This window comes from Cordyceps fumosorosea, assembly GCF_001636725.1.
Source record: "Cordyceps fumosorosea ARSEF 2679 chromosome Unknown scaffold_36, whole genome shotgun sequence".
Taxonomy (NCBI): domain Eukaryota; kingdom Fungi; phylum Ascomycota; class Sordariomycetes; order Hypocreales; family Cordycipitaceae; genus Cordyceps; species Cordyceps fumosorosea.
Genome location: NW_017387336.1, coordinates 19,186 through 43,214, shown reverse-complemented (window position 1 = coordinate 43,214; position 24,029 = coordinate 19,186). Strand labels below are relative to the sequence as shown.

The following is a 24,029-nucleotide window of genomic DNA, read 5'->3' as shown; positions in this document are numbered from 1 at the left end:
ACCATTCATTCCACCTCCATCTACCATCTCCATCATCACATCATGGACGGCCTCGACGAGTTTGAGAAGCAGCTCGCCGCCGAAAAGGCAGAGCGCGAGCGGCGGGACGACCGAAAGAAGCACCGCCATCGACACCACCACGATGACGACCGCCATCGCCGACGTCACCGTGACGAGGACGACGACCACAGACACAAACGCCGCCGACGGTCGCGCGACGAGCACAGAGACCGAGACAGGCATCGCCATGACCGCGACCGAACCGAGAGACGAAGAGACTCCGATGAGAAACCGCCATCGACCGAGTCAGGCACCACGCTCGTCCGAGACGCCTGGATGACCGCGCCATCCGCCCTCGACATCGAGCACGTCCACCGACCGGTAGCCAAGGAGAAGACGCCCCCGCGCGAGCCGGAGCGCGTCATCTCCGCCCGAGAAATCAATCGTGGCCTCGGTCACCCCCCCGAACAGCAACAGCCCGCCGAGGAGCACGTCGTCGACTACACGTTTGGCGACTCCGGCTCCTCCTGGCGCATGACCAAGCTGCGCGGCGTGCACAGCATGGCCGAGGAGACGGGGCGGCCCGTCGAGGACGTCGCCGTCGAGCGCTTCGGCAGCCTGCGCGAGTTCGACGACGCTAGGGAGGAGAGGCAGGAGCTGGACCGCGCCAAGAGCTACGGCAAGGGCTACGCCATGAAGGAGAAGCCGAGCGGCGACCTCTACAAGGAGCGTCTGGCCGCGCAAAAGCCTCGCTCGCCGACGCCTCCTCCGCCTCGTACGGAAGCAGTCACCACAACATCAGCTGCCACGGTCGTCCCGCCGCCCATGGACCAGACGGCGCTGAACCGCCTCCGCGCGCAGATGATGAAGGCCAAGCTCCGCCGCGCGCCCAACGCCGCGCAACTCCAAGACGAATACAACCGCGCCGCCGCTGCCTTCACCGCGCCCTCCGCCTCCGCCGCGCAGTCCGTCGTGCTCGACCCGCCGCGGGCGCGAGCGCGGCACCGTCGTCGCCAACGACGACATGACCGTCGACGACATGCTGCGCGAGGAGCTCCGCACCCGCGGCCAACCCGGCGGCGAGGGCGCGCGCCTCGCCGAGCGCATCGCCAAGGACGCCAAGTTCGACTCGGGCCTGCAGTACCTCGACGAGAACGCGGAGAAGCTCGCGGCGCGCGTGCACAAGAGCGAGGCCAACCTGCGCAACACGGCAGTCCACGAGTTCCAAAAAGCCAGCGCCGCGCTGGACAAGTGCCCCTTGTGCCACCACGAGGATACCGGGACGCCGCCGCTGGCGCCGGTGCTGGCGCTCGGCACGCGCTCGTTCCTCACGCTTGGCACGGAGCCGGAGGTGTCCCCGGGGGGCGCGGTGGTGGTGCCCACGGCGCACCGCACCAACCTGCTCGAGTGCGACGACGACGAGTGGGAGGAGCTGCGCAACTTCATGAAGGCGCTGACGCGCATGTACGCCGCGCAGGGGCGCGACGTGCTCTTCTACGAGGACGCCGCGCGACCGCGCCTCCGACGCCACGCCGCGCTGGTTGCGGTGCCGATCCCCTACGAGGAGGGCGCCACGGCGCCGGCGCACTTCCGGGAGGCGTTCCTCGCGGCGGGCGAGGAGTGGGCGCAGCACAAAAAGGTCGTGGAGACGGCGGGGAAGGGACGGGCGGCGCTGAGCGGGAAGCTGGCGAAGGAGGCGCCGTACTTTCACGTCTGGTTCGGGCTGGATCGCGGGCTGGCGCACGTGGTGGAGGACGAGGGCCGGTGGCCGCGCGGGGACCGGTTCGCGAGGGAGGTGGTGGCGGGCATCGTGGGCGCGGAGCCGCACCTGGCGAGGAAGCAGGGGAGGTGGCAGCGGGATGATCCCCGCGTGGAGGGGTTCAAGAAGGAGTGGCGCAAGTACGACTGGACGCGGGTGCTGACGGATGGGCAGTAGTTGCGTAGAAGAAGGGGGGGGGGGATTGGCAAAGAACGGCGAGGCACCTGGTCTGATGGAGGACAACAATACAGGTAGTATTCGAGTCTATGCTAAAAGATCATTGCATGCTGTTCCCTCAGATATCCAAAACAAAAAATACAAGAAAATCTAATAATAAAAGAAGACAGAAAGCCCAAGGATATAGAAAAGAACCACCCGGGATATTAATATTAAAACGACTTGATCCGTCCGAAGAAAGAACAATACACGGCAGGGATATCCAACGCATGAAAGCCAAAGCCAAAGGTCACCGTATAACCAAAGATAAACACCATTGACTCGCCTACCGCTGCGGCATCACCGTCCTCCTTCCCCTCTCCCTTTGCCTCAGCATCGAGTCGTCCCCCGTCACCCTCATCCAGTCCTCCCACTCCTTGCTCATCTCCATCAGCACCGAGCCCATCACGCTCGCGCTCGCCATCAGCCCGTGCCCCTCGCCCTCCAGCACGCGCACCTCGCACCGCCGCATGCCCTTGCCCAGCCACCGCACGTTGTCCACCGGCACCCGGTTGTCCTTGCTGCCGTGGTGGATCACCACCGGCCGCGTAATGTCCACGTACCGGAAGCCGATCGCGTGACGCCGCTCCAGGCACACCAGCAGGTCCACCGCCGGGTTGGCCCCCGTCGTCGCCAGGTCCCAGATGGCGTGCGTCAGGCGCAGGTCGTACGTCGTCTGCCGCTCCCGCCCGGCGCCGGCGTACAGGCTGCTGCTCTGCGGCGGCTGCATGCTGCGGTCCATATTCTCCGTGGCGTCGGGTATCGGGACGGGGCGTGCGGCATCGCCCCCGTTCGTCGCCGCCGCCATCTCGGCATTGTCCCGCTCCGAGGGCGTCACGCTCCGCCCGTCCTTTCCATTGCTCTTGCGCTTGGTCCGCCGCGGCGACTTGGGCAGCGAGCTGGTGATGGACGAGCTGGTCGCGCTCATGAAGCTGCTGTTGGCCGCCTTGAGGATCGGCGTCGGCAGCGCCCGCAGGATCCGCTGCGACGTCGGCAGCGCGTGCGTCGGCGGCTCCTGCGACGACCCGAACACGTTCATCTGCGACGGCGGGATCCACGGCGCCAGCAGGTGGATCTTGCCGCGAATGTGCTGCGGCATCCGCAGCGCCGTCGCCAGCGCGTAGATGGCGCCGGCCGAGTGCGCCAGGATGGAGAACTTGGTGATTTTAAGAGCCTGGCAGATGGCATATACATCATCTAGGGGATGTTAGCGGTAGCTCATAATAGATAGATAGTAACAGATGTAGAAAGCACGTACCTGGCCAGCTTAGTGGTGTTGTTGTGCCGTCGGAGTAGGGCTCGCTGTCGCCCACGCCTGGACGGTCCGGGGTGATGAGGCGCAACTTCAATGTCAGCGCCAGCTCGTCGTAGAACGTCGTAATGTACCGCGTCAGCCCCATGCCGACGCAGCAAAACACGGCCGATCCCTCCGGGTCGCCCACTTCGGAGAACGAAATCACGCGTCCCGTCTGCGGGTGCGTGATCTTCTGCGACAGCCTCGGCGAGCACAGGTACGACTCGACGTCGTCGTCGATCGAGTCCGCCGACGCCGGCCGCTCGTACGTTATCGGATGAGCAGTAGTAGTCCGGTCGGACTGCTCGCTGGTGCGCGAGGGGCTCAGCGGCAGCGGACCGACGCCGGAGAGCCGCTTCAGCTTCGAGCCGCTCCCTTTCGCCCGCAGGTCGGCGGACGGGAACGGGCTCAGGCGGCCGCTGCCGCCGTGCTCCCGCTCGTACGCCCGACGGCCGTTGGCGATGGCGGGCGCCGGGGCGCCCTCGTGCTCGAAGTCGTCGAGGAAGCTCTTCTGTCGGTAGTCGGGCGACGGCACCGGGCGGCCGTTCTCGCGCTCGTACTGGTCGTCGAGGGCCTGGGTCACCGCCGCGTACTCGTCGACGTCGAACAGAAACGAGCGTGCCGCCTCGGACTCGACGCGCTTGTGGGCGGTCGTGCGCGACATGGCGCCGCCGCCGCGACCGTACTCGGGGCCCTCCGGTATGGGGTCCGATTCGCTGTTCTGCCTGGACCGGCGGGCGCTGGAGCGCTTCTTCTGGCCGGGCTTGCGCAGGCTGGACTCGCGGTTGGGGATGGCCTGGAATGCGCTGAACGAGTCGCTCGAGTAGCGCGGGGTGGCCAGGCCGGGCTCCTCGCTGATGGCCGTCTCGGCGAGGAACGCGTCGGCGCGGCCACCCCCTCCGTTGCTATGTATGCTGCTAGCGCCGCTGACCACGGCACCACCACCAGCACCGGCAGCTGGGCGTTTGCGGTCCATGTCCTTTTCGCGGAGACGCTCCTTGGAGCTCATGTACAGCATGTCCTTTTGGCGACGGCCGGTCTTCTTGCCCCAGCTGTCGTGGGAGCGGCGCGGACGCAGCTCCTGGTCGTTCGGGGGCGGCACGGAGGTGCCGGGTTCTATGGAGAGGTTGCCGATGCTGCGGGCATCGTCGTTGCGGGAGGTGAGGGAGGCGGAGGAGGACGCGCGGGAGAGGCTGCCGGCGCGAAAGTGCGATCGGAAGCCGGCGTCGGTAGGGAGCCGGGGGCTCTTGGGGGAGGTGACGGCGGAGTAGCCCGAGGGTGGCTTGGCGGTGCGGACGACGGGCGACGTGGCGGCGACGTCGTGGACGGGATCGACGGCGTCGGCGCCAGGGCTGAGGCGCAGGGAGGGACCGGTGGCGGCGAGGGGCAGCGCGTCAAAGTGCGAGGTGCTGAGGCTGGAAATGAGGTCCGAGATGATTTCCGGGCTGGCGCCAGGTGTCGTCTTGGTCTGGCCAGGGGCGGCGGAGGCGGTTGTGATTCTGGAACGGGCGCTGTTGGTGCGATGGTGGTGAAGGAGGCGATTCGAGTGTGTTCGCGAAGGGACGGCGATGGGGGGTCCGTCTGCAGGATCGCGGTCCATGACGCGCGAGAGGAACGGAGTGGACGGACGATTTTTTTTTGTCTCGCGAGTTCGTTTGCAGCGGGCGGGCGTGCAGGCGGAAGCGGGAAGGAGGAGCCACAAATGGGAACGGGGTACGATCCGTATGTAGGTACGGGACGGAGTATGGTGGTGCGTCTCTCTCAGGTCCCTCAGGTGGATGGAGTAAAAGAAGAGGAGCCGACCGAGGGAGAGTTCTGGAGCTGGAGGAGAGGAGCGAGCGAGCGGGAGTATCCCAAGGTGAATTCGGCGATTGCGAGGGCAATGAGCGCGCCAAGGAGCAGCGCGGTAGAGGGGGATGAGCAAACAATGAAAATAAGCGGTCCACTTGATGTCCTCTTTTTTTTGTTAAATTGTTCGGGATCGCTGGGCAAAATGGAAGCCAGCGCCAACAAACCCTGGACTCGGGGAACAGCTCAACTTGGAACGCTGTCTGGTCTGTTCTCTTCTTCTCCTGGCCAAGGGAGGGCAGGGGCAGGGGTTGATTGATTGAGGCGGCCGGTGCGCCACGGGGCGAACCATGCTAACTAACATTGTACTCCGTACCGGGCTACTAGTTACAGTAATAATGCTGGGTCGTCTATAATTTTAGTGGCGCAGGTTCGCGGGCGGAATACTCAGCGGAGCAATCGTGGGATTAACTACCTATTTTAAATTGTTGTTATTGGTAGATAGTCTTATCATCTTTGGGGAAATGCACATGTACCTTTTCTTTTTTTTTTTCCCACAAGATGCAGGTACGGATCGACCCGTAGAGGGCAATGGGTCAAGGTGGCTGCATGCCCGGCTGGCCAATTTAACAGAAACGGCATTGCGGGGTCTACATGGTATATTAAGGAAACGGTATGCAAGACAGAAAACGGTGCCAAAACGGTGCTAAAACGGTGTCGAAACAGACGCTAGGCGGAAACACCTGGCAGAATCAAACAGACAAGACAAGACAAACAGACAGCAGAACAGAGAGTAACGAACTAACCATGCAAAAGCACTGATTAGAGTCAATTAGCCCCGTACCAAAAAAAATGCAGCTTTTTTCGTCAAACGAGCAACAATGTCTTTTCTAGCAAGCCAAACTCCCAACACGAGATTTCCGACCCCCGGACCACGGCAGTCAGCCTGGTAGTGCTACTACCCTACATCACGCCAGCAATCATTTTATCCGTCTCTGCCATCAGTCTGCCTCGTATAGATCTCCTTGACTGAAGTCCCCGTCTACGAGCTCGTCATATTGCCTCATGGATTGCAAGAGAGAATTGAATCTCTCAGCTTCCATCATATTGTCGACAACTGAGGGAAGCTGCGCTCCGGTCGGCGATACAAAAGAGCCTACGTTTGGCGGTAGAAGGGACTCTTGCGGCTCATAATTCCATAAATTCGTCATGGTCGTGGCAGCTCCGAAGAACGCTTGTTTCTGGTGAAAGGCCCAGTCTGGATTCTCAACTAAGTCGAATTTTGTCTTTTGGAAATGATGCCGGGCGATACGTTCCGGCATAAACACGCACGTCGACGATTGCTTGCTGTACCAATCCCGATAGAATGTCGGGCCGTACTCTTGAATTGGCCCAAGACCACACACGGCCATCTCAGAGGCTTTGCGGACCTCAGCGCCTGCCACCGTCTGACGCGCGCTGCCCCTCATGTCGGACGGTAAGATTGCAATTCGATCTTTCGAATCTGCCCACCAGACCCGTGATCGCGCTCCCGCCACAAAAGTCTTGATCTCCTCTTCGTTCAGGCATGTGCTCTCGACAGCCAAAGCCTTGTTCCCCATCCGGTCTTTTTTCGAAGCTTGATGGACAAAGCGAAACAGATGGGGGTACTCGATCAAGCCGTACGCTTCCGCAAACGCAAGATAGGCAGGGAAGTAGATGATGACCTCGGCAAGACTGGGAGTTGGCATTGGCGGTGCCGCAGCCGTCCCTTCCTGGAATGCGTTTTCCAAAAACTTGTTCCAGTCGGCATGAATATCAGTCCACACGCAGCATGCCTGAAGGGCCGTGCTGTGACTGACCATGTCCGCCGGATAGTGCTTGAGAAACGCCGTGATTTGCTTGTGCATCGCTTCATCGAATTCCAACAACATGATTGGCGCCACCCGCAATTGAAAGCCGCTGCGGCAGCCGTCTCTCCCACGAACAAGCAAGTTGACTTTACACGTTTGAAAATCGACCGTCGAGCATGTTCTTGCTGAAATGTGCGAATCCAGCTCTTGCTTGGGCATGGCCCGTGTTCGCACCATGGGCTCTGTCTTCCCACAAATTCTCCCGAGGCTGAGGATAAAACTTGCCGTCTCCGACATCAGATGTTCAACCGTCGGTAGGTTCTTTCCCCAAGAAAATGCCTCCCGAGTGGCTTTGACTAGCAAGGCTTTCTCCTGCAGGCTAAGTTCATGGTTCATCTTGGGTTTTGCACCTGGTTCTGATCGAGGTCGTCCCTCCACCATGGCCTTGAGAGCGCTTTTTATGGCTCGAAGGTTTCCTGGTACCGTCATGTCTTGCAAGGGAATTACTGCATGCCCCAATGGGCGGCCACTGATTACCCCGTCAATTGGAAACCCGTTGAGCGTGTCATCTGTGCTTATCGGGCCTGCGACTTGCGGCACTGTCATGGCCGCAGGCTCCATATCGATCATGCTCAGTCCGATAATATACGACTCGGGCGGGATGATATTGTCCGACATCTTGCCAATGCCCTTGGCCTCGTTTGGGCCGTCAGCCTCGCACGTGCTCTTCATCTTGAAGAAATTGAGCTTGTGAGGGATATTCGGGTTAGATAGCGTGTCTTTGAACGATCTTTTGCTATACATGCGAGTACCGCGCAGCCAGAAACCAACTTCGACCCAGCTTCCGCTCATTTGGATGTGATTAGGTTGAGCTTTCAAGAAAGTATGGCCCGTTCCTGCACAAGCGGCAAAAGGGCCGTCATATTCGTCGTCAATGCTGCACAGGCTCAACCCGCCGTCCTTTAGACGGAGTTTCAGTCGGTCTCCGTACTTTGTTCCAGTAATGGGGTCATGTGGAAGCGGTTGTCCGTGTGGAAGCGGTTGTCCGTGTGGAAGCGGTTGCCCGTGTGGAAGTGGTTGTCCGTATGGAAGTGGTTCTCCGTGTGGAAGCGGTTGTTCGTATGGAAGCGGTTGTCCGTGTGGAAGCGGTTGCCCGTGTGGAAGTGGTTGTCCGTATGGAAGTGGTTCTCCGTGTGGAAGCGGTTGTTCGTATGGAAGCAATTGTTCGTATGGAAGCGGTTGTTCGGCCAAAAAAGCCCAGTACTCATCGTCGGAGGCACTCGCCGCGCTGGGCAGTGGGAACATGGTCGGCGAGAAATGTCTGTCTGTACTGTGAGAAATCAATAGCCAAACTGACTGCTTGCTTATAATGAAGTGTTAACGATGATGATGAAGCAATGCGAAGTTGAAGTTGTCGGGAAGAAAGCCAGGATAGCAAGGAGGGTGCTCATGGCTCCAAGGCCAGCTGGCGAAGGAAGCTACGACCCTCAGACACTCTGCAAGCCCAACATGCACGATCCCTTGCAAAGGGTAATAATAACAATTCCATTTCTATGAAGTAAAATTTTAAATAAGAATCCAGCTGAATTTGGGTTGATTCAAGGTATCAATTTTAGCAAGCTACCGGCATCGACCACGACCAAACAGTTCGAGCCGGTACACTACCGTTCAACTAAACAGCTCAAACATGTCCACCTTGCCATCTCAACAGGAACTTGAAATCTATAACTGGCACCCATTTAAAGCATGGCAATAGCCGCCACGGCGGCCAACGCACCGGCACCGAGCTGAGCCGCGCCGTTGGTCACGACGGGAACGCCCGGCCTGGTGGAGGTGCCGGTGGGCCTGCCGGAGACGCTGGAAGGGCGGCCGGAGACGCTGCTGGGTCGTCCGGAGACGCTGCTGGGGCGGACGCTGGTCGGCTGTCCGGCAACGCCGGTGGTCGTGGGGCGGCCGGGGACGCCGGAGACGACGCTGCTAGGGCGGCCGGAGACGCTGCTGGGCTGGCCGGGGGCGACGCTGCTGGGCCTGCCGGAGAGGCTGCTAGACTGGCCGGGAGCAACACTGGTAGGTCTCACAGGGACGCCGCTGGTGGTCGGCTGGGGCTGGCCGGGGGCGACGCTGGTCGACGGCCTTCCAGACACGGAGCTGCTAGGCTGGCCGGGAACGACACTGCTGGGCCTACCGGAGACGCTGCTGCTCGGCTGACCGGCGACACCGCTGGTGGTAGGTCTTCCAGGGACGCCGCTGGTAGTCGGCTGGGGCTGGCCGGGAACGACGCTGGTGGTCGGCCGTCCAGGGATGCTGGGCTGGCCGGACGTGATGGGCTGTCCGACGACGGGGGTGGTTCCAATAGTCACGCCCTGCTTGATATCGAGGATTCCGCCGCAAGGTACCTTGGTCGGGTTGACGGTTTTGTTGGACGCCTTTGCGCCCTCGCAGAACGCGGGGAGCGTGTTGCCAGTAGCCGGGGCGTTGATCGAGCCCACCATTCCCTAACCTCTTATTAGCTTCTCATCCTCTTCTCCATGTACTGTAAATACGCACTTTCTTGCAGGCGTCGCCTTGGCCGGAGTAGAACCAGATGGGCTTGTCATCCTTGACGGTGACGGAAAAGGTGGACAGGCCACAGTCCTTCTCCTCGACCTTGACGAAGCCGCTGGCGAAGCCGCCGGGGAGCGGCTCGCAGGGCTTGTCAAAGGCGGCCTGGACGATCGAGTGCGTCTTGAAGAAGCGGAACTCGACGATGTCCCCCGCGATGGCGTTGCTGTTGCCGGGGCCGAAGGTGACGCCGCCGTCAGCGCCGACGGTGACGCAGACCGTCTTGGCGTGGGCGACGGCCGCGGCGCCGGCGAGGAGGAGGGCGTTGTTGAAGTGCATGTTCTTTTTTTTTATTGAAGATAGGAAAAGAAGAAAACAAAAAAGAGTAGGCAGTCAAGTGGTTGAAAGGTAACGAGCGAAGTTGGCTATTAAGTATTAGTGCTGGGGGGAGGGGAGGGAGGTTGCCTGGATAAAAGGACCAACACGGAGACGGAGGGGAAGAGAGTCTCCCCTTTATAGCCAACAAACGCATATTTTTAGGAGCCCCCTGACCACAAGCAGCTACCACAGGCAAAAGGACCAGAGTCCAGACCACTCTACGCGCTGATCGCCTGTTGACATAGCCTGATGTCGACGCCACCCACAGATGAGCGAGGCAGTGAGTGTCAACACCACATGGCGAGAGGCAGATCCTACCACATGCGCATGAATCTCATCTTTCGCCATGGAGATTGCAATTGCTGGCTTGATGGCTTAGAGCACGGGATTCCAGAACTACAATCTCAGCGATGGCGGATTCGGAGCACCGGTCGACCTCCTCTCCAGCATTTCCTTTTGCGTCGTTTCTGGTCAACTCCAAACTCCCCTGATACACAGCCCTCTTCGAAAGCCACAAAGCTTGGCCACCCAATATACTCTTAGATTAGCTTCTTCCAACGAGTGGTAGACAACGCCCTGGTGCCGGCCAGCGGCAAGCTGCAGGTACAGTGCTGGGTCCCAAAGAACGGAGAGTCCCATCGAATAGAGTCGTCATCCCAGCCACGACCATGACCGTTTTGGAACACTATGGAAATGACGAGCCGACGAATGCTTCCAAAAGACGTTAGAATCTCTGGATATGTGCTGGGCGGAGTGCATCTTGCCTTGATTGCCCGGCGCAAACGAGCCCCGGCAGCGGAGGCCGGGCATCCTTGGCGACCAGATGCAGTTTATGTGTTTCGTTTATCCGTATACTTTGCGCCTTTTTTTCTGTTTTATAGAGAATCAGAGGTGGCAAATTAAACAAGGACCAACCTCCCCCGGCCCGGTGGCGGGTCTCGGCACTTGCAACCGGAACGGCTTCCCTTTACATACGACATCTCACTTACACGGAGCTCAACATCAACCCCATCATACCGATGGTGAGTCTAGCTATGTTTCCATCATGAAAATAAGTCCTATTTATTTCCGTCCCTTTTTTTTTTGAAGCAGTACCAACATTTCACCCCAGCCCTGCAACTTGCTTCCTGGGGCAAGGCTGTGTCGGTGAGGGTGGCAGCCCCGGGTCGCTGCTCAGCCCCGTTGCAACGCGTACTCGGCCACGAATGAAGTTGCAGGTTGCGGGGAGGGAGAATCTGCCGTGATGAGGCCAAGCAACCAGTCTCTGTCGTTAAAAATAACCAAGTTTTATTTGTTCATCAGGTTGAATTATACGGGGCTGTACATTCTCAGTTGCCAATCAAGACTGCATTGCAAGGAGAATCACAAGCCTCACTAATATAAAGAGACTATTCAAATCAAATATGCAAGTTCCTGCCGTCCTATTCAATTTTATGCATCCCACTTCTTTTCTTCTAGACTCTACTGGTGGCTTTTGACGTCCAGCCCGTGGCTGAACCGACGGCCAAAATATCAGTCTTGCCCATCGAAATAGGCGAGATGGAAGCCTTACGGCAAGATGCAATTATTGATCCTTTATTATTCTACCGAGCTACCGGGTCATGCCCAGCACACTAGGCCTCGTGGCATGCACAGATCAAGCAGGCTAGGCGTGGTCCACAGTCCACAGGGCTCTGTCCACGTAGATCAGACGAGATCGCGCGAGGCAACCTGGAGTCTCAATAGTCTTTCGAGGTTGTCCAAGTTTCCCTTTCAACTCTCTTCATTTATTATGCTATAACCTGTCAGAATCAAATCCAATTCACACGCAGCCGCCAACGTTTTGCACCCGCCTTCATGCTATACACAATGCCCAGCTTCAGATTGGACAGCGACGAAGCTCCAGTTCGGGTTGATCAGCCCTATAGCTTCTTGGCACTACGCTCTGTTCCAATGAAATCCGTCCAACATGGTGTTGCGTGTCTGGCGACGCAACAGTTGACCAAGTCAGCCGTGAAAATTGTGAAATAATCTACAGATGCCGCGAGGTTGTTACGTGCTGAGTACGCACTCACCTCCAATACCTTCCCAATCAGGTTCAGCCCTGTGATGTGGGCAGCCATTTCGGCGACGAGGCTGCGTAACTTTTTCAGCTGCTGACGCGGAGCCACGCACCACCCGCAGCCATCACTGGCATATAATAATTGCATACAGCAACATCTTTGTATCTTGATCAATCCGTCATCAACTTTTTCCTCTCCTCATCATCTCATCACACGCCGGCCCATCACGTCCCACCAGCCATGGAGAACACGCTCATCTCCATCCCCATCCGCCTCGGCCGCGACCGCACCCTGCACATCCAGCAGAAGCCCAAGAGCGGCATCACCACCGCCGGCGGCCTTCTCGGCGCTCTACAATCCATCACCAGCAGCATCGCCAGCCGCTCCGGCGCCATCCACCTGCAGCACGTTCCCGCCGACGCGCCAGCCGTGCTCGACGTCCTCGGCGCACCCGGCACCTCGCACGACGTGCAAAACGACATCACCGACTCCGCGCAGACCATCGTCGTGCACACCGCCCCCGCGGAGCCCCTGCAGATCTACCTGCGCTGGCCCCGGGATGCCGTCGGCCTGGCGCGCCTCCACCTGCAGACCGCCGACTACCCGATCCGGTCCGCCATCGAGGCGCCGCCGCCGCCGCTCGCGCGCGAGTTACTCGTCGAGACGCGCAGCGGCAGCGTCGCCGGCCCGCTCCCCATGGAGCACCTCCTCGACGTGTCCACCAGCTCCGGCCCGGTGGGCATCACTTTGCTCCCACTGCGTCTGGAGAAGGCGGCGTCCTCGGAGTGCAAGCTCTCGGTCAAGACGAGCTCGGGCTCGGTGGGCGTCAACGCGGCGGTCGACCCGGCGAATGCGCACGCACACCTGCCGGGCCGGGACTGCGCGGTCGCGCTGCAGACGTCCTCGGGGAGCATCCGTGCGGTGCTCGGCCTGACGCGCTCCGTCAGCGTGCGGTCCACCAGCGGCTCGCAGAACTTGACGGGTGTGCTGCGCGACATGAGCCGCGACCGGAGGTCCGACTTTTCGAGCAGCACCACCAGCGGCTCGCAGAGCATCGCCGTCGTGGCCGCCGCGGACCTGGACACCACCAACCCCCCAGCAGCGGAGAAGGCAGCACCGGCGGAGAAGAAGGCGGCGGACACGGAGAGCGGCTTCGTGTGCAAGCACGCGGCGGGCAGCGGCAGCGTGAGAGTGGTGTACCCGCCGGCGTGGGAGGGCACGGTGGAGGCGCGCAGCGGCTCGGGGAGCGTGGCGGTCACGGGCGGCGGCGTCGAGACGGACAGGCCGGCGCGGAACAGGGTCACGGGCGTCAAGGGCGCGCGGCCGCTGCACCACACGGACGTGAGCACGGGCTCGGGCAGTATATCGGTCAAGTTTGGGGAGGCGTGAAACCTGTTGGCTGGATGAGATCTGCGAATAGTGGTGGTAATGGGCGTAGGCTGACACTGAAAATAAATAATAATTTTTACCTTGATTTTTCACCATTTTGACAAATTTCATAGCAGTTCGCTCAACTAGCTAGTAAATTACAGACCCGGTTGCACCACATCAGCCCTGTTTCCCACGCGCGCCACACCCGCCCCTATGACGTCAATGAAGCCCGACGATCTCTAAGACATCATCCAGCGCGCGTCTAAACCTGCACAATATAACAACACCAAAATAATACTAACATCATCCTAACAACAAAATCATATTGCTACAGCAGCACAACACCTCCACCACCACCACCACCATGGACCTCCTCCTCTCCCTCCCCTTCCTCAGCTACTTCCTCCTCCCCTCCTCCGCCACCTCCTGGTTCACCACCACCCTTACCGCCTCCCTCTTCTACCTCAACTGGCTCACCCTCGTGCTCTCCCACCCGCCCCTCAAGGTGCACCTCGTCGGCCTCCTCGCCCTGCGTCTCCTCCTCTGGCTCCTCCCCTCGCTCCTCACCCTGCTCTTCGACCTCGCCCTGCCCTCCCTCGCCGCGCCCCTCAAGCACGGCGGCCGCGCCGGCCTGCCCCCCCGGCACTACGCCCTGGCCCGCGTCCTCCCGCTCGCCGCGCTCAACACCGTCTTCCTACTCGGAGTCGAAGGCGCCTGCAGCTACCTCTACGCCCTCGTGCTCGGCCGCACCGAGCTCCTCGTATCCGCCACGCTCCCCCTCCCGTGGCAGGTCGCCCGCCACGTCGGCCTCCTCCTGCTCCTCCGCGAGTTTTTACAGTACCACATCCACCGCTCCCTCCTCCACGGCCCCTACGGCGTTTCCAGGCTCCACCTCGGCTATGCACACGCCCGCGCCGCCGCGCCCTTCTCCCTACAACTCTTCGCCGACCACCCGCTCCCGCTGGTCCTCCACCGGCTCGTCCCGGTGTACGTCCCCGCCGCGCTGCTCCGCGTGCACCTCCTCACCTACCTTGTCTTCGTGGCGGTGTGCACCCTCGAGGAGACCATCTCCATGTCCGGGTACGCGGTCGGGCCGGGGATCATCGCCCGGGGGCTGGCGAGGCGCTGCGCGGTGCACTACGCGGGTCGCGGGGGCGCGAATTTCGGCGCGTGCGGCGTGGCGGACTGGGCGTACGGCACGGGGCGCGGCGGGGATGTGATGGAGGACATCAAGGAGGAGGCGGACAAGCATAACGTGAGGGGGCATGCGGAGGACAAGGTGAGCGAGGGCGCGGGTGTGCTTCAAGGTGGGCTGGAGGTGCTGCGAGGGAAGGGGAAGAAGAAGGCGACTAGGGACTCGTGATTAAGAGAGGACTGAAGAGCGAGAGTTTGTTCCCATGTTTTGATTCCAAGGTTCCTATGTGAAAAGTCGCGTACTAGTAACTAGTCACGGTTGATATGCTGATACATGATACCCATTCCTATCCGTCTATAGTCTTTTGTGTTCGTTTCTAATGCACAGTAACCCAAAATCCATTCCCATGAATGCACCGTTTATCCGTGAACGCGACAAATGCAATAAATGCAATCAATACAGAAACTCCCATAAAATGCACGCCTCCCTTCTTACGCCGCCACCCAGCCCTTGGTCTTGCGATACCACGCAAGCGTCGCCAGCCCGCACTGGATGCGCATGCCTATCCGCCCGTCCAGCACGTACGACTCCCACAAACGCGCCTTTTCCAAATGTTCTTCGCACTCCTTTACCTTGGCCTTTTGATGCGCTTCGAGCTTCGATGCGTCGAGGTCGGCCGGCGGCTGATCGCATTCGGCCCACGCAATGGCCGCCAGTTCATGCAGCGTCGCCGGCACGACGTAGTCTTCTCTATGGCCGCCCTTGAACAGATTCCTAGGTCTGGTTAGCAGGACTCTCTTCTTCCGGTTCATAAGGCACTTAGATACACACTTGTCATGAGACAGCACCTCCTTTTGAAGCAACGTCTGTGCCTCGTCAAGGTGGTTGCTGCCGCGCAGGATCGACGCCAGACACACGGCCCGCACGCCCAGCTCGTCCCTATCCTTGAGCTTGTCTAGCTTGTCCGCTGGCGCCGTGAGCCTGCTCCATGCCAGGCAATCCTGGGCCTTGTCAAACTCGCTCGTCGACATCAACGTCGTCGTGCCAAATGCAAACGTCATTTCCACCGCGGGACTAACCGACACAGCGTCCGCCAGGTCCACGCCGAGATCCTTGCTGCGCGCCTCCCACTTCTGCAGCTTGCGCTGCACGAACGCCTCAAAGGGTAGCTGCCGGGCCATGAACGTTTTCTTGGCCGACTTCTCGCGAGAGTCCCGCAGGTACGCTTCCGCCTTCTTCTTCTCGGCAGCCGCTGTTGTCGCGTCCCCGCGGGCCACCGCGTCGCGGTACAGCTCCAGCGAAGCCACCCCTGCCATGTAGTAGTACAGCGCCTGGCTCCAGGTGTTGACCTCGAGGACTTGCAGGAAGTACTTGCGCATGCGCGGCCAGTCATGCGCCGACATGGAGAATAGGGCAAGCGTGAACACGTTGATTGCCTGGATCTGCTTCATCTTGGACGCTGTGCCGCTCTCGAGGATCTCGATAGCTGCAGCGAGGTTGCGGCGGTTTGCGAGGCCTTTGGCTTCTTCGATGAGCCACATGCGCGACTGCGGGAAGCGCGCACGCAGGGTGACCAGAAGGCCGGCGACCTTTTTCTGGGGAATGCCGTAGGGCTCGGCTGACTCGTCGAAGTCGGCCCCGTGCGGCTGGATGTCGGTGAGGCCCAGTATGCTGTGGTAAAAGTTGAGAAGCGTGATGCCTGCAAACGCACCGTTCTACATTCCCTTGTCAGTATGCTACAATTGACACGTAAAGTCAATATCAATTCAAGTGTAGGACAAAATACCGCATTATGATGGGCTGTGGATCGCCAAAGCATCTGCATGCCTATTTCGCGATCGCCCTTGAAGCCAACAACCGCCAGAATACGCGCAAACGCTGGAGGCATCAGCGACATCATGAGCATAAGCATGCCCATGCACATGTTGATGCCGGAGTGGATAAAGGCATCAACCGGATTCGCCAGCTCCACGTCAATTTCCTGCAGCGCCGGCGACGTGGTGCCCAGCGCGGTCAGCTTCTCCATATCGGTCGTCAGGCCCTCAAGGCTTGTCCTCGACGACGAGGGCGTGTGCGCTGCCGAAAACACATTCTTGCCCTCTGTTGATGCGCGAGCACTAGCAACCGCCGCGCTCCCCGACCCGGTCCGCGTGCGCTGCTTCTTAAAATATTCTTTTTCCTTGGCCATGATGGCGTCGAGCGTATTGTACGCGCGTCGCAGCTTCAGGCAGCCACTCATAGCCTCGATGACGCTTTCGTTGAGAACGCCAACAACGGCCAACATGAGCTGCGTCTGCGCCACGACAACCTCGTACTCAGTGCCGGCCGGGAAGATTTGGCTCGCCGCGGGGCGTCCCTTTGCGTGCTTGAGGTCCTGCCAGGCCCGCGCCTCGCACTCAGCCAGCAGCTTAGCTGCTAGAGCGATGTTTTCCTTCTCGAAGCCGAGGATAGCCTTCATGAAGGATATGAGGGCAATGCCGAGGTCTTTGTAAACCGAGGAGGCGCCCTCGGCCAGCACCTTCTTGGCGGTGTCAATGTCGTCGTCGATGATCAGGTTGGTCGCGCGCATCGCGTACTCGAGGTTGGCGCGCTCTGCGTCGATTTCGGCCTGGTACTCGACGGTTTCCGCCGCCTTGGAGCCGCCAAACCACGAAGCGAGCCGACTCATGACGTCGTTGGGAGCTGTTGTCCGGGGCTGTGGGGAGATGAGTTTGGCGATGCCTCGATCCTGGAGATGGAGCAGCGCCAAGTATTTAAGGGAAGGGGAGATGACGGAGATGAGTTGATGGCTGCCTCAACCCCGGAAGAAAAAAAAGCGGCGCCAGGTCAGGGGAAGAGCAAAATGCGATGCGATTGGCAAGATTGGGAAAGAGACGAGCCGAATAAAGGTTCCCAACACAGGCGAGACTCGGTGCACGAGTGCACTGCCCGGATCTGACGGGAGGCGCTGAGGCCCCGCCCAAGTAGTGACGACAGCAGAGGCGTGTTTGCTGGGAATTTAGGGGTTTCGGCCCTGATTCGACGCCGTTTTGACGGATTTAGCATGCACCGGCTTCGCTGATCCGTCTGACGGATGCTGGAGCAGCGTTGTGCTGGCGCTAGTTGGGCGTTGGCTCGAGCTTGTGGTGGAGGTTGGACGGGCTTAGGCGTCCTATCAGCCAATAAAATGCGTGTTACTTCGTGCTCTGATTCATGCTCTGATTGTTCTGATAAGGTGGCTTGTCGTTGGTAGACCTGAGTTCACTGGTATAATGACGCAAATAGGACGCAAAGAGTAACGTGCCGCTGGCGTTTGCAGTCGTCGCTGTTACTGCCCCTGTTGCAAGAGCCATTGCTTCGTCGTCACACCAATTCACCCACTAGAGGCTTTGAAATGGGCTGAAAGAATCCACACATCGGTCATTGAGGTGTTATGGTGCTCCCTAGATGCATTGATGATGAGGGGTTTATTCTTAGAAATAGTGCGCGTGCCAACTCGCTGCAGGTCCCAAGATAATATGTTGTACAGGCTACCTACTGCTGCTGCCAGAGCATGTGCCGGCCTACATGGCACAACAGGCGTAGCAACACAAAAGAATTCGCTTTCAGACAGGCGAAAGAACTATGTCACTGGTAAATCAGATGTTTTTCTTTTGAACTTCTCTTCTTCCTCCTATTGCACTTGTACAGCCGCCGTGTTGTCAAGCAGGTCAAGAGTGCTGTCTGTCACAGTACTGGCGGGGTTAGACAGAAGTCAAGTTTCGAGTCTCGTAAACAAGTTACTACAAAATCCCTTCAACACTACAGATGAAAGAAATAAAGAAAGAAAATTAGGGGCCTCTCTTCTGACCCGTCTTTCCAAGTTCACCACTAGAATCTGTTGCGCAAGGGTTCTCTTGTTGTCTATACTTTCCATATAGTGGCAGCTACCTACTCCCCGGACCGAATTCTTCCGCTCAGTCACTGCCCCACGTTCTGGCGCTGGCGAGAGCTCACGCAAGCAAAGCATCCACTTCACTCTCCAAGCACCTCCGATCTGACCCTAAGCTCCAACAACATCCATCACGAACTCTCCCAACACCCACCACATCCACTCCCTTCGTGCACCCCGTCGCCATAATCAACCACCCTTGTACCAGCCCGCGCACAACACACATACAGACCCAGCAATGGCGACCGAAAAGACCGACGACAAGCCCACCGCCACCGCCGCCACCGAGCAGCCCCCCAAGGACACCAAGGCCACCGCCCTCGGCGAGGACGACGAGTTTGAAGACTTTCCCGTCGACGGTGCGTGTCCAAAAAAAAAAAAAAAAAAAAAAGCTAACAGATGACGAAAAGACTGGCCAGAGGACCAGACCGAGGCCGCGCAGGGCTCCAACGGCCAGACCAAGCACCTGTGGGAGGAAAGCTGGGACGACGACGACACGACGGATGACTTTTCGACGCAGCTTAAGTGCGTGCAACCCGCCCCTTACCCCTTGCGCAACACCGCACCAACCTTGTCGAATGAGGCGAGGAAAGAACGAAGCTAACAATGTGCGAAAACAGGGAGGAGCTGAAAAAGGTTGAGTCGTCGAAACGGAGATGAGCGAGGAGCAAAGGATAACACGCGGATGACAAAGGAACGAAATAAATAAATAAATTAGAAAAATACGCACAACGGGACGTCCGAGGTCAGACTGGGCTTTAATGGGGGTGATTATGCTATACACAATGACGAATGCAATGGCCACCAAGGTCAACGATTGACTTTTTGCGCTGCGCTGGTATCCATACCAAGTGAAATAGAGGTCAAGCACAAAGTCTAAGCTTATACAGGGACATGAACAACTATAGTCTTTTCTTCATTATTGATGCTACTTTTTACCCAACCACTACAGGCGGCTGCCGTTTCTAACTAGAGGCCCATTTCTCGTCAAACGGGGCCGAACGTCTCGAGTCGAGCACCTTGTTCTTTTTGTTTTTTACTTACTCGACAGAGCCGTGACGCCGGGCAGCTCCTTGCCCTCGAGCAGCTCGAGCGAGGCGCCGCCGCCGGTGGAGACGTGGCTGAGCTTGTCCTCGACACCGTACTTGGCCGCGACGGTGGCCGTGTCGCCGCCGCCGATGATGACAATCTTGCCCTTGCCGCAGCCGTCGACGGCCGCGTCCAGCGTCGCCTTGGTGCCCTTGGCGAACTTGTCAAACTCGAAGACACCCGCGGGGCCGTTCCACAGGATCGTCTTGGCCTCGTCGATGGCCGCGCGGAACAGCTTGACCGACTCGGCGCCGCAGTCGAGACCCATCCAGCCGTCGGGGATGCCATCCTTGTCGGTCGCGTAGCCCTCGGCCGCGTCCTTGTCGAACTTGTCGGCGATGACGAAGTCGGTCGGCAGCACAACCTTGACGTTCTTGGCCTTGGCCTTGTCCATCAGCTGCGGCACCGTCTTGGAGCCGGGCTCGTCGAAGAGCGAGTTGCCAATCTTCATGCCGTCGATGACCTTTTTGAAGGTGAAGGCCATGCCGCCGCAGACGATGAGCGTGTTGACCTTGTCGAGCAGGTTGTCGATGAGCTGGATCTTGTCCGAGATCTTGGCGCCGCCGAGGATGGCGAGGAACGGGCGCTCGGGCGACTCGAGGGCCTTGGCGAAGTAGTCGAGCTCCTTCTTCATGAGGAAACCGGCAGCCTTCTGGGGAAGCTGGACGCCGACCATGGAGGAGTGGGCGCGGTGGGCGGTACCGAAGGCGTCGTCTACATAAAGTTAGCACAGCATCCTGAAGCAAGCTTGCGTGTTTAGAAAAAAGGTGATACATACTGACGTAGACGTCACCGAGAGCGGTGAGGCCCTTGCGGAACTCGTCCACCTTGGCCTTGTCGGCCTTAGTCTTGTTGCCATCGGCGTCCTTGGCGCTGCCCTCCTCCTCAATGTGGAAGCGCAGGTTCTCGAGCAGGATGACGGCGCCGTTGTCCGCGCCGTTGACGATCTTCTCGACCTCGGGGCCGACGCAGTCGGGCGCAAACGTGACCGTCTTGCCGAGCTGCTTCTCGAGCACCGGAATGACGGGCTTGAGCGAGTACTTTGCGTTGACCTGGCCGTTGGGGCGGCCGAGGTGGGACATGAGGACGACGGCCTTGGCGCCGTGGTCGAGGGCATGCTTGATGGTCGGGATGGCGCCGACGATGCGCTGCGGGTTGGTGACGGTGGTGCCGTCGAGGGGCACGTTGAAGTCGACCTGTGGGCGAGCAAGAGTTAGCATGATGCTTCGATCGCGAGGTTTGACGGGTAGCTTGGAGGAGGTGGTGGTGGTGATGGCGGGGTACCCGGACGCACCCGAATGAGGACGCGCTTGCCCTTGACGTCGACGTCGGTGATGGAGAGCTTGCTAGAGAGAGACATTTTGAAAGTGATGCAGTGGGCTTTGTGCAATATCTAGGAGAAGAGGGAATTGTTTGTGTAGCTCCTTGTTGCTCCTTGTTAAAGCTAGGAGAGATGTTGAAAGCAAGGTGGGATGGAGGGGCAACAGCCAGGGCGAGGTAATTTACGTCAACCCCCACTTTCAAGGTTCTCGGAGGGATAAACATTGCCACCCGTGTTTTTGGACATATTCAATCTTATTATTCTTTTGGAGTCAGCAGCTATATTGAACTCGCTTTATATGTATCTCTAGCGTTCGGTGATGGAATTGATGGTACTGGTCAGGTCATAGAGACACATTCCAGGCTACGCTCTTCGTCGCCATGGTTAAGAACCTGCGAACGAGAACAGAAAGTAAAATTTGATAACTATCTGATAAATATTCAATCTTTGGGCGATTTCGCTCGAATGATTACAAACTGGTTGTTCCTGTGCCGTGTTGGGACTCTGTGTAGAGCGCTGGTCAACCAAAACATCGCCGACCGCGGCCTTCATAATGCTCACTCTGTCATGGCAGAATGGAAAAGAAAAATCAAAGTGACGTACCCTTGTCCTACAGCTCGGAGTAGTCAACAAAGTAAAGAAAAAGTAGCCCCGAACATGCTCTGGTGACCCCATCATGCATCACCAGCGCCGCCGCGAATCGGATCGCAGTAGCCAGCTTAACCCCCGTTGGACACGACCGACATGCCCCGAATGTACACAGAGGAATTTCGTCTTTTTTTTCCCTCTGCCGTCGCCGACATCGCCTGACGCCTAATATCCTGCCGTGCCTGCTTGCACGCCGACTCCACCTCCACCTCGGCCTCCTTCGTCTGTGCCCACGTCAGGACGTAGCCGCAGCTCACAAGCTCAAACTCGGCCTGCCCTTCCGCTTCGGCTACGTGCGCCGTCAAGGCCGGCCAGACAACCCTCACTACATCCGCATCGCTGAGCGAGGGTTGTTGCGACTGCTGCTGATTCGGTGGGGCTGGCGACTTGCCGTTGCCTGCTGCTGCTGCTGCACTGGAAGACGGCTGCTTCTTGTCCGTCTCCGCGAGAGGTACAGAGCGCCATTCGCCGGGCACCTCCTCGAATTGCAAATGCGCCTCGATATTGTTCTCGACTTCCAGCGTCAAATTCCAGGCCTCGGCAGCCGCATCGCAGAGCGGCTTCAGTTTCGGCGCAAGCCCAGATGCCGCCCGGGGCGTCACTTTCCCCAGTGCAGTCGTAATTTCTCCCACCGCGTTCTGAACGTTGACCTCCTGTATCTGCTTCTGCTCATCCTCTAGTAGCAGCTTGTGCAAACGCAGGAGAATGGCACGAACATACGCTGCGTGTTCCGGATCGTGCATGGCCGCGGTCTTCAACGCGCCGTTCAGGTCATGATTCACGAGCGGCTGCCGGAAGACATGCTGAATGAGGGCCTCGCCGGATATTTCAAGAGCGGCAGCGACCCTCATCCGCTTTGCAGCTGTAGAGCTGGATGCTGGCAGCGGGCGGAAATTTTTCATTGCCTCCGCAGCTGGCACGCCGAGATTGACGTCGCCACCAAACTCGGCAACAAAGAGATCTAGGAACTGGCGAAACACATTTCCCAGCGCATCCTGACTGTGTTGTGTTAGCTGTATTCTACCAGAGAATGAAGCAGAGACTAGGAAGAGAACACACGTACATTTGCGTTTTGCGATTTGCCAGGGGCTGTAGCGGCGTAACAAAAGACTGGATCTCGACAAGGGTCTCGTTCGCCGTTGCCAGATCCTTCTTTCTGCAGTCTAGTTCCTGCTGAGTCTTCTGAAAGGAGTCGCCCAAGACCTTCGCGTTCAACCTTTCCCTTTCGAGCTCCTCTTTGGCCGTCTCGCATAGAGCTTGGTGGCGACCAATCTCGACACCCTTCTTCTTGATCTTCTCACCCAGCGCGAGGATATGGCGCTCCTGGTTCTTGATCTGCTGGGACAGCTCGTCCGCCTTGGCCCTGGCCTCGCGCAGGGTCTTGGTCTCGTCTCGCTCGCTCTGCAGCGCACGCTCCAACGCCGCCTTCTCGGCGGACCAGGCGTCACGCTTCTCCGAAATCGTGTCCATATTTGTATTATTAGTCACTTCGAGTGCCGCGTTTCGTTCCTTCAGCCGCTTGTTTTCAACGTCGATCTGGAGCAGCTGCTGGAAGATCTCGCTCGATGAGACGAGAGCGATGATGTCGGAAGACGGGCCGTTGGCCTCTTTGGCTGGCACGCCAGTCTCCTCTTTGCCATTCTGTTTCGGCTTTAGCTCTGGCATGGCGACATCCACTTGTGTAGTGTTAGATGGTATATCTATGGGCGATGGACTCGAAACTGAAGTGTCGAGTCCGTTCGCACAAGGCTACTACAGCCCGTACTTATAGCCTTGAATCGACCGATGTGGTTCGCAATCAGGCCGCATTGTGTTTCGGTGGGCAGCGGCTGTATCATTGGTCTTGGTGGTGACCTGTCTCTGCGGCCCAGCCTCAACGTCCCAAGCCGTTACTCAGGTTCATCTGGGCCAGCCAATGGCCTCATGGTAGCCACGTCAAAGGATTTCGGCTGACCAGTCCGCATCAATATGGTAAGCCACTGCAGCTTGAACCATGCGTGGGTGTGCTACTTGCAACAGAGGATGCAGTATGAATGCCCAACAGTTGTGTGTGGGTGGGCGCTTGCCTTGCCAGGCAAGGACTCACGCATCGGCAAGTGCAGGCAAGAACCCATTGCAGCAACAGGAACAAAGCGATCCAATGAGATGCTAAGAGTGGCAATACAATCTTTTGTGTTAACATTTAAGTGTTGTCATTCCAGCCAGACCACCGAGACTCGCAGACATCTCGACAGGATTCACAGGCTTCGGAAGGTGCTGAAAGAATTATGATGGCTCGCTTTCCATATCTCAGATGGCAGACCATGAATTCACGGTTTGTGTTGAGCAGTGAGCCGTTGGTGAGTGCATTCGCGGGGGCACAAAAAGGGGCTCCTGCTGAGCATCTTCACAGCGCCTAATACTTGTCCTCTGCTACTGCTGGGTCGTATTTTGCTGGTGCTTACATGCTTGCTGATCGTCAGCAGCTCTCCGATACATGTTGCAATTAGCCCTGGAGTCAGGAGGCCCAGGCTGTCATGCAGCCCTCGTCACAGAGGCACAATTGATGATAAAGATGAGGGGAGAAGGGAAGGCTGGGGGAAGCACTTCTGCGTCTACCATGGTCGGTGCGTCCCCGCTACTTGGTGCCTCAATATTGAGGCAGCAATGGAGAACAACTTACTGCAGCTTCCAAACTCCTGGTACCTGTTCTTTAACTGATTCGT

The 24,029-nt window shown here is 58.6% G+C and overlaps 10 protein-coding genes across 10 annotated transcripts; 4 read left to right on the top strand and 6 right to left on the bottom strand.

Moving 5' to 3' along the window:
- Positions 1-42: 42 nt before the first annotated feature.
- On the top strand, positions 43-1,936 carry ISF_08809 (Cwf19-like, C-terminal domain-1; the record flags this gene model as incomplete). Its single annotated transcript, XM_018852412.1, has 2 exons — positions 43-972; positions 998-1,936. The coding sequence occupies 2 exons, from the start codon at positions 43-45 to the stop codon at positions 1,934-1,936; spliced, it is 1,869 nt and encodes a 622-aa protein (XP_018700372.1).
- A 325-nt stretch (positions 1,937-2,261) lies between these two features.
- ISF_08808 (hydrolase, alpha/beta fold family protein) lies at positions 2,262-4,869 on the bottom strand (the record flags this gene model as incomplete). Its single annotated transcript, XM_018852411.1, has 2 exons — positions 2,262-3,172; positions 3,234-4,869. 2 exons carry the CDS (start codon positions 4,867-4,869, stop codon positions 2,262-2,264), a joined length of 2,547 nt encoding a protein of 848 aa, XP_018700371.1.
- Positions 4,870-6,058: 1,189 nt separating this feature from the next.
- On the bottom strand, positions 6,059-8,194 carry ISF_08807 (hypothetical protein; the record flags this gene model as incomplete). The annotated part of the gene is made up of 1 exon (XM_018852410.1): positions 6,059-8,194. The coding sequence occupies one exon, from the start codon at positions 8,192-8,194 to the stop codon at positions 6,059-6,061; it is 2,136 nt and encodes a 711-aa protein (XP_018700370.1).
- A 434-nt stretch (positions 8,195-8,628) lies between these two features.
- Positions 8,629-9,769, bottom strand: ISF_08806 (extracellular serine-rich protein; the record flags this gene model as incomplete). The annotated part of the gene is made up of 2 exons (XM_018852409.1): positions 8,629-9,384; positions 9,437-9,769. 2 exons carry the CDS (start codon positions 9,767-9,769, stop codon positions 8,629-8,631), a joined length of 1,089 nt encoding a protein of 362 aa, XP_018700369.1.
- Positions 9,770-12,090: 2,321 nt separating this feature from the next.
- Positions 12,091-13,239, top strand: ISF_08805 (hypothetical protein; the record flags this gene model as incomplete). The annotated part of the gene is made up of 1 exon (XM_018852408.1): positions 12,091-13,239. One exon carries the CDS (start codon positions 12,091-12,093, stop codon positions 13,237-13,239), a length of 1,149 nt encoding a protein of 382 aa, XP_018700368.1.
- A 346-nt stretch (positions 13,240-13,585) lies between these two features.
- Positions 13,586-14,584, top strand: ISF_08804 (sterol desaturase family; the record flags this gene model as incomplete). The annotated part of the gene is made up of 1 exon (XM_018852407.1): positions 13,586-14,584. The coding sequence occupies one exon, from the start codon at positions 13,586-13,588 to the stop codon at positions 14,582-14,584; it is 999 nt and encodes a 332-aa protein (XP_018700367.1).
- A 263-nt stretch (positions 14,585-14,847) lies between these two features.
- Positions 14,848-17,024, bottom strand: ISF_08803 (Tetratricopeptide repeat protein 39; the record flags this gene model as incomplete). The annotated part of the gene is made up of 3 exons (XM_018852406.1): positions 14,848-15,130; positions 15,188-16,071; positions 16,143-17,024. The coding sequence occupies 3 exons, from the start codon at positions 17,022-17,024 to the stop codon at positions 14,848-14,850; spliced, it is 2,049 nt and encodes a 682-aa protein (XP_018700366.1).
- A 1,480-nt stretch (positions 17,025-18,504) lies between these two features.
- On the top strand, positions 18,505-18,870 carry ISF_08802 (DSS1/SEM1 family protein; the record flags this gene model as incomplete). Its single annotated transcript, XM_018852405.1, has 2 exons — positions 18,505-18,625; positions 18,677-18,870. The coding sequence occupies 2 exons, from the start codon at positions 18,505-18,507 to the stop codon at positions 18,868-18,870; spliced, it is 315 nt and encodes a 104-aa protein (XP_018700365.1).
- Positions 18,871-19,302: 432 nt separating this feature from the next.
- Positions 19,303-20,715, bottom strand: ISF_08801 (phosphoglycerate kinase; the record flags this gene model as incomplete). The annotated part of the gene is made up of 3 exons (XM_018852404.1): positions 19,303-20,069; positions 20,134-20,551; positions 20,650-20,715. 3 exons carry the CDS (start codon positions 20,713-20,715, stop codon positions 19,303-19,305), a joined length of 1,251 nt encoding a protein of 416 aa, XP_018700364.1.
- A 680-nt stretch (positions 20,716-21,395) lies between these two features.
- On the bottom strand, positions 21,396-22,989 carry ISF_08800 (hypothetical protein; the record flags this gene model as incomplete). The annotated part of the gene is made up of 2 exons (XM_018852403.1): positions 21,396-22,323; positions 22,388-22,989. 2 exons carry the CDS (start codon positions 22,987-22,989, stop codon positions 21,396-21,398), a joined length of 1,530 nt encoding a protein of 509 aa, XP_018700363.1.
- Positions 22,990-24,029: the final 1,040 nt, after the last annotated feature.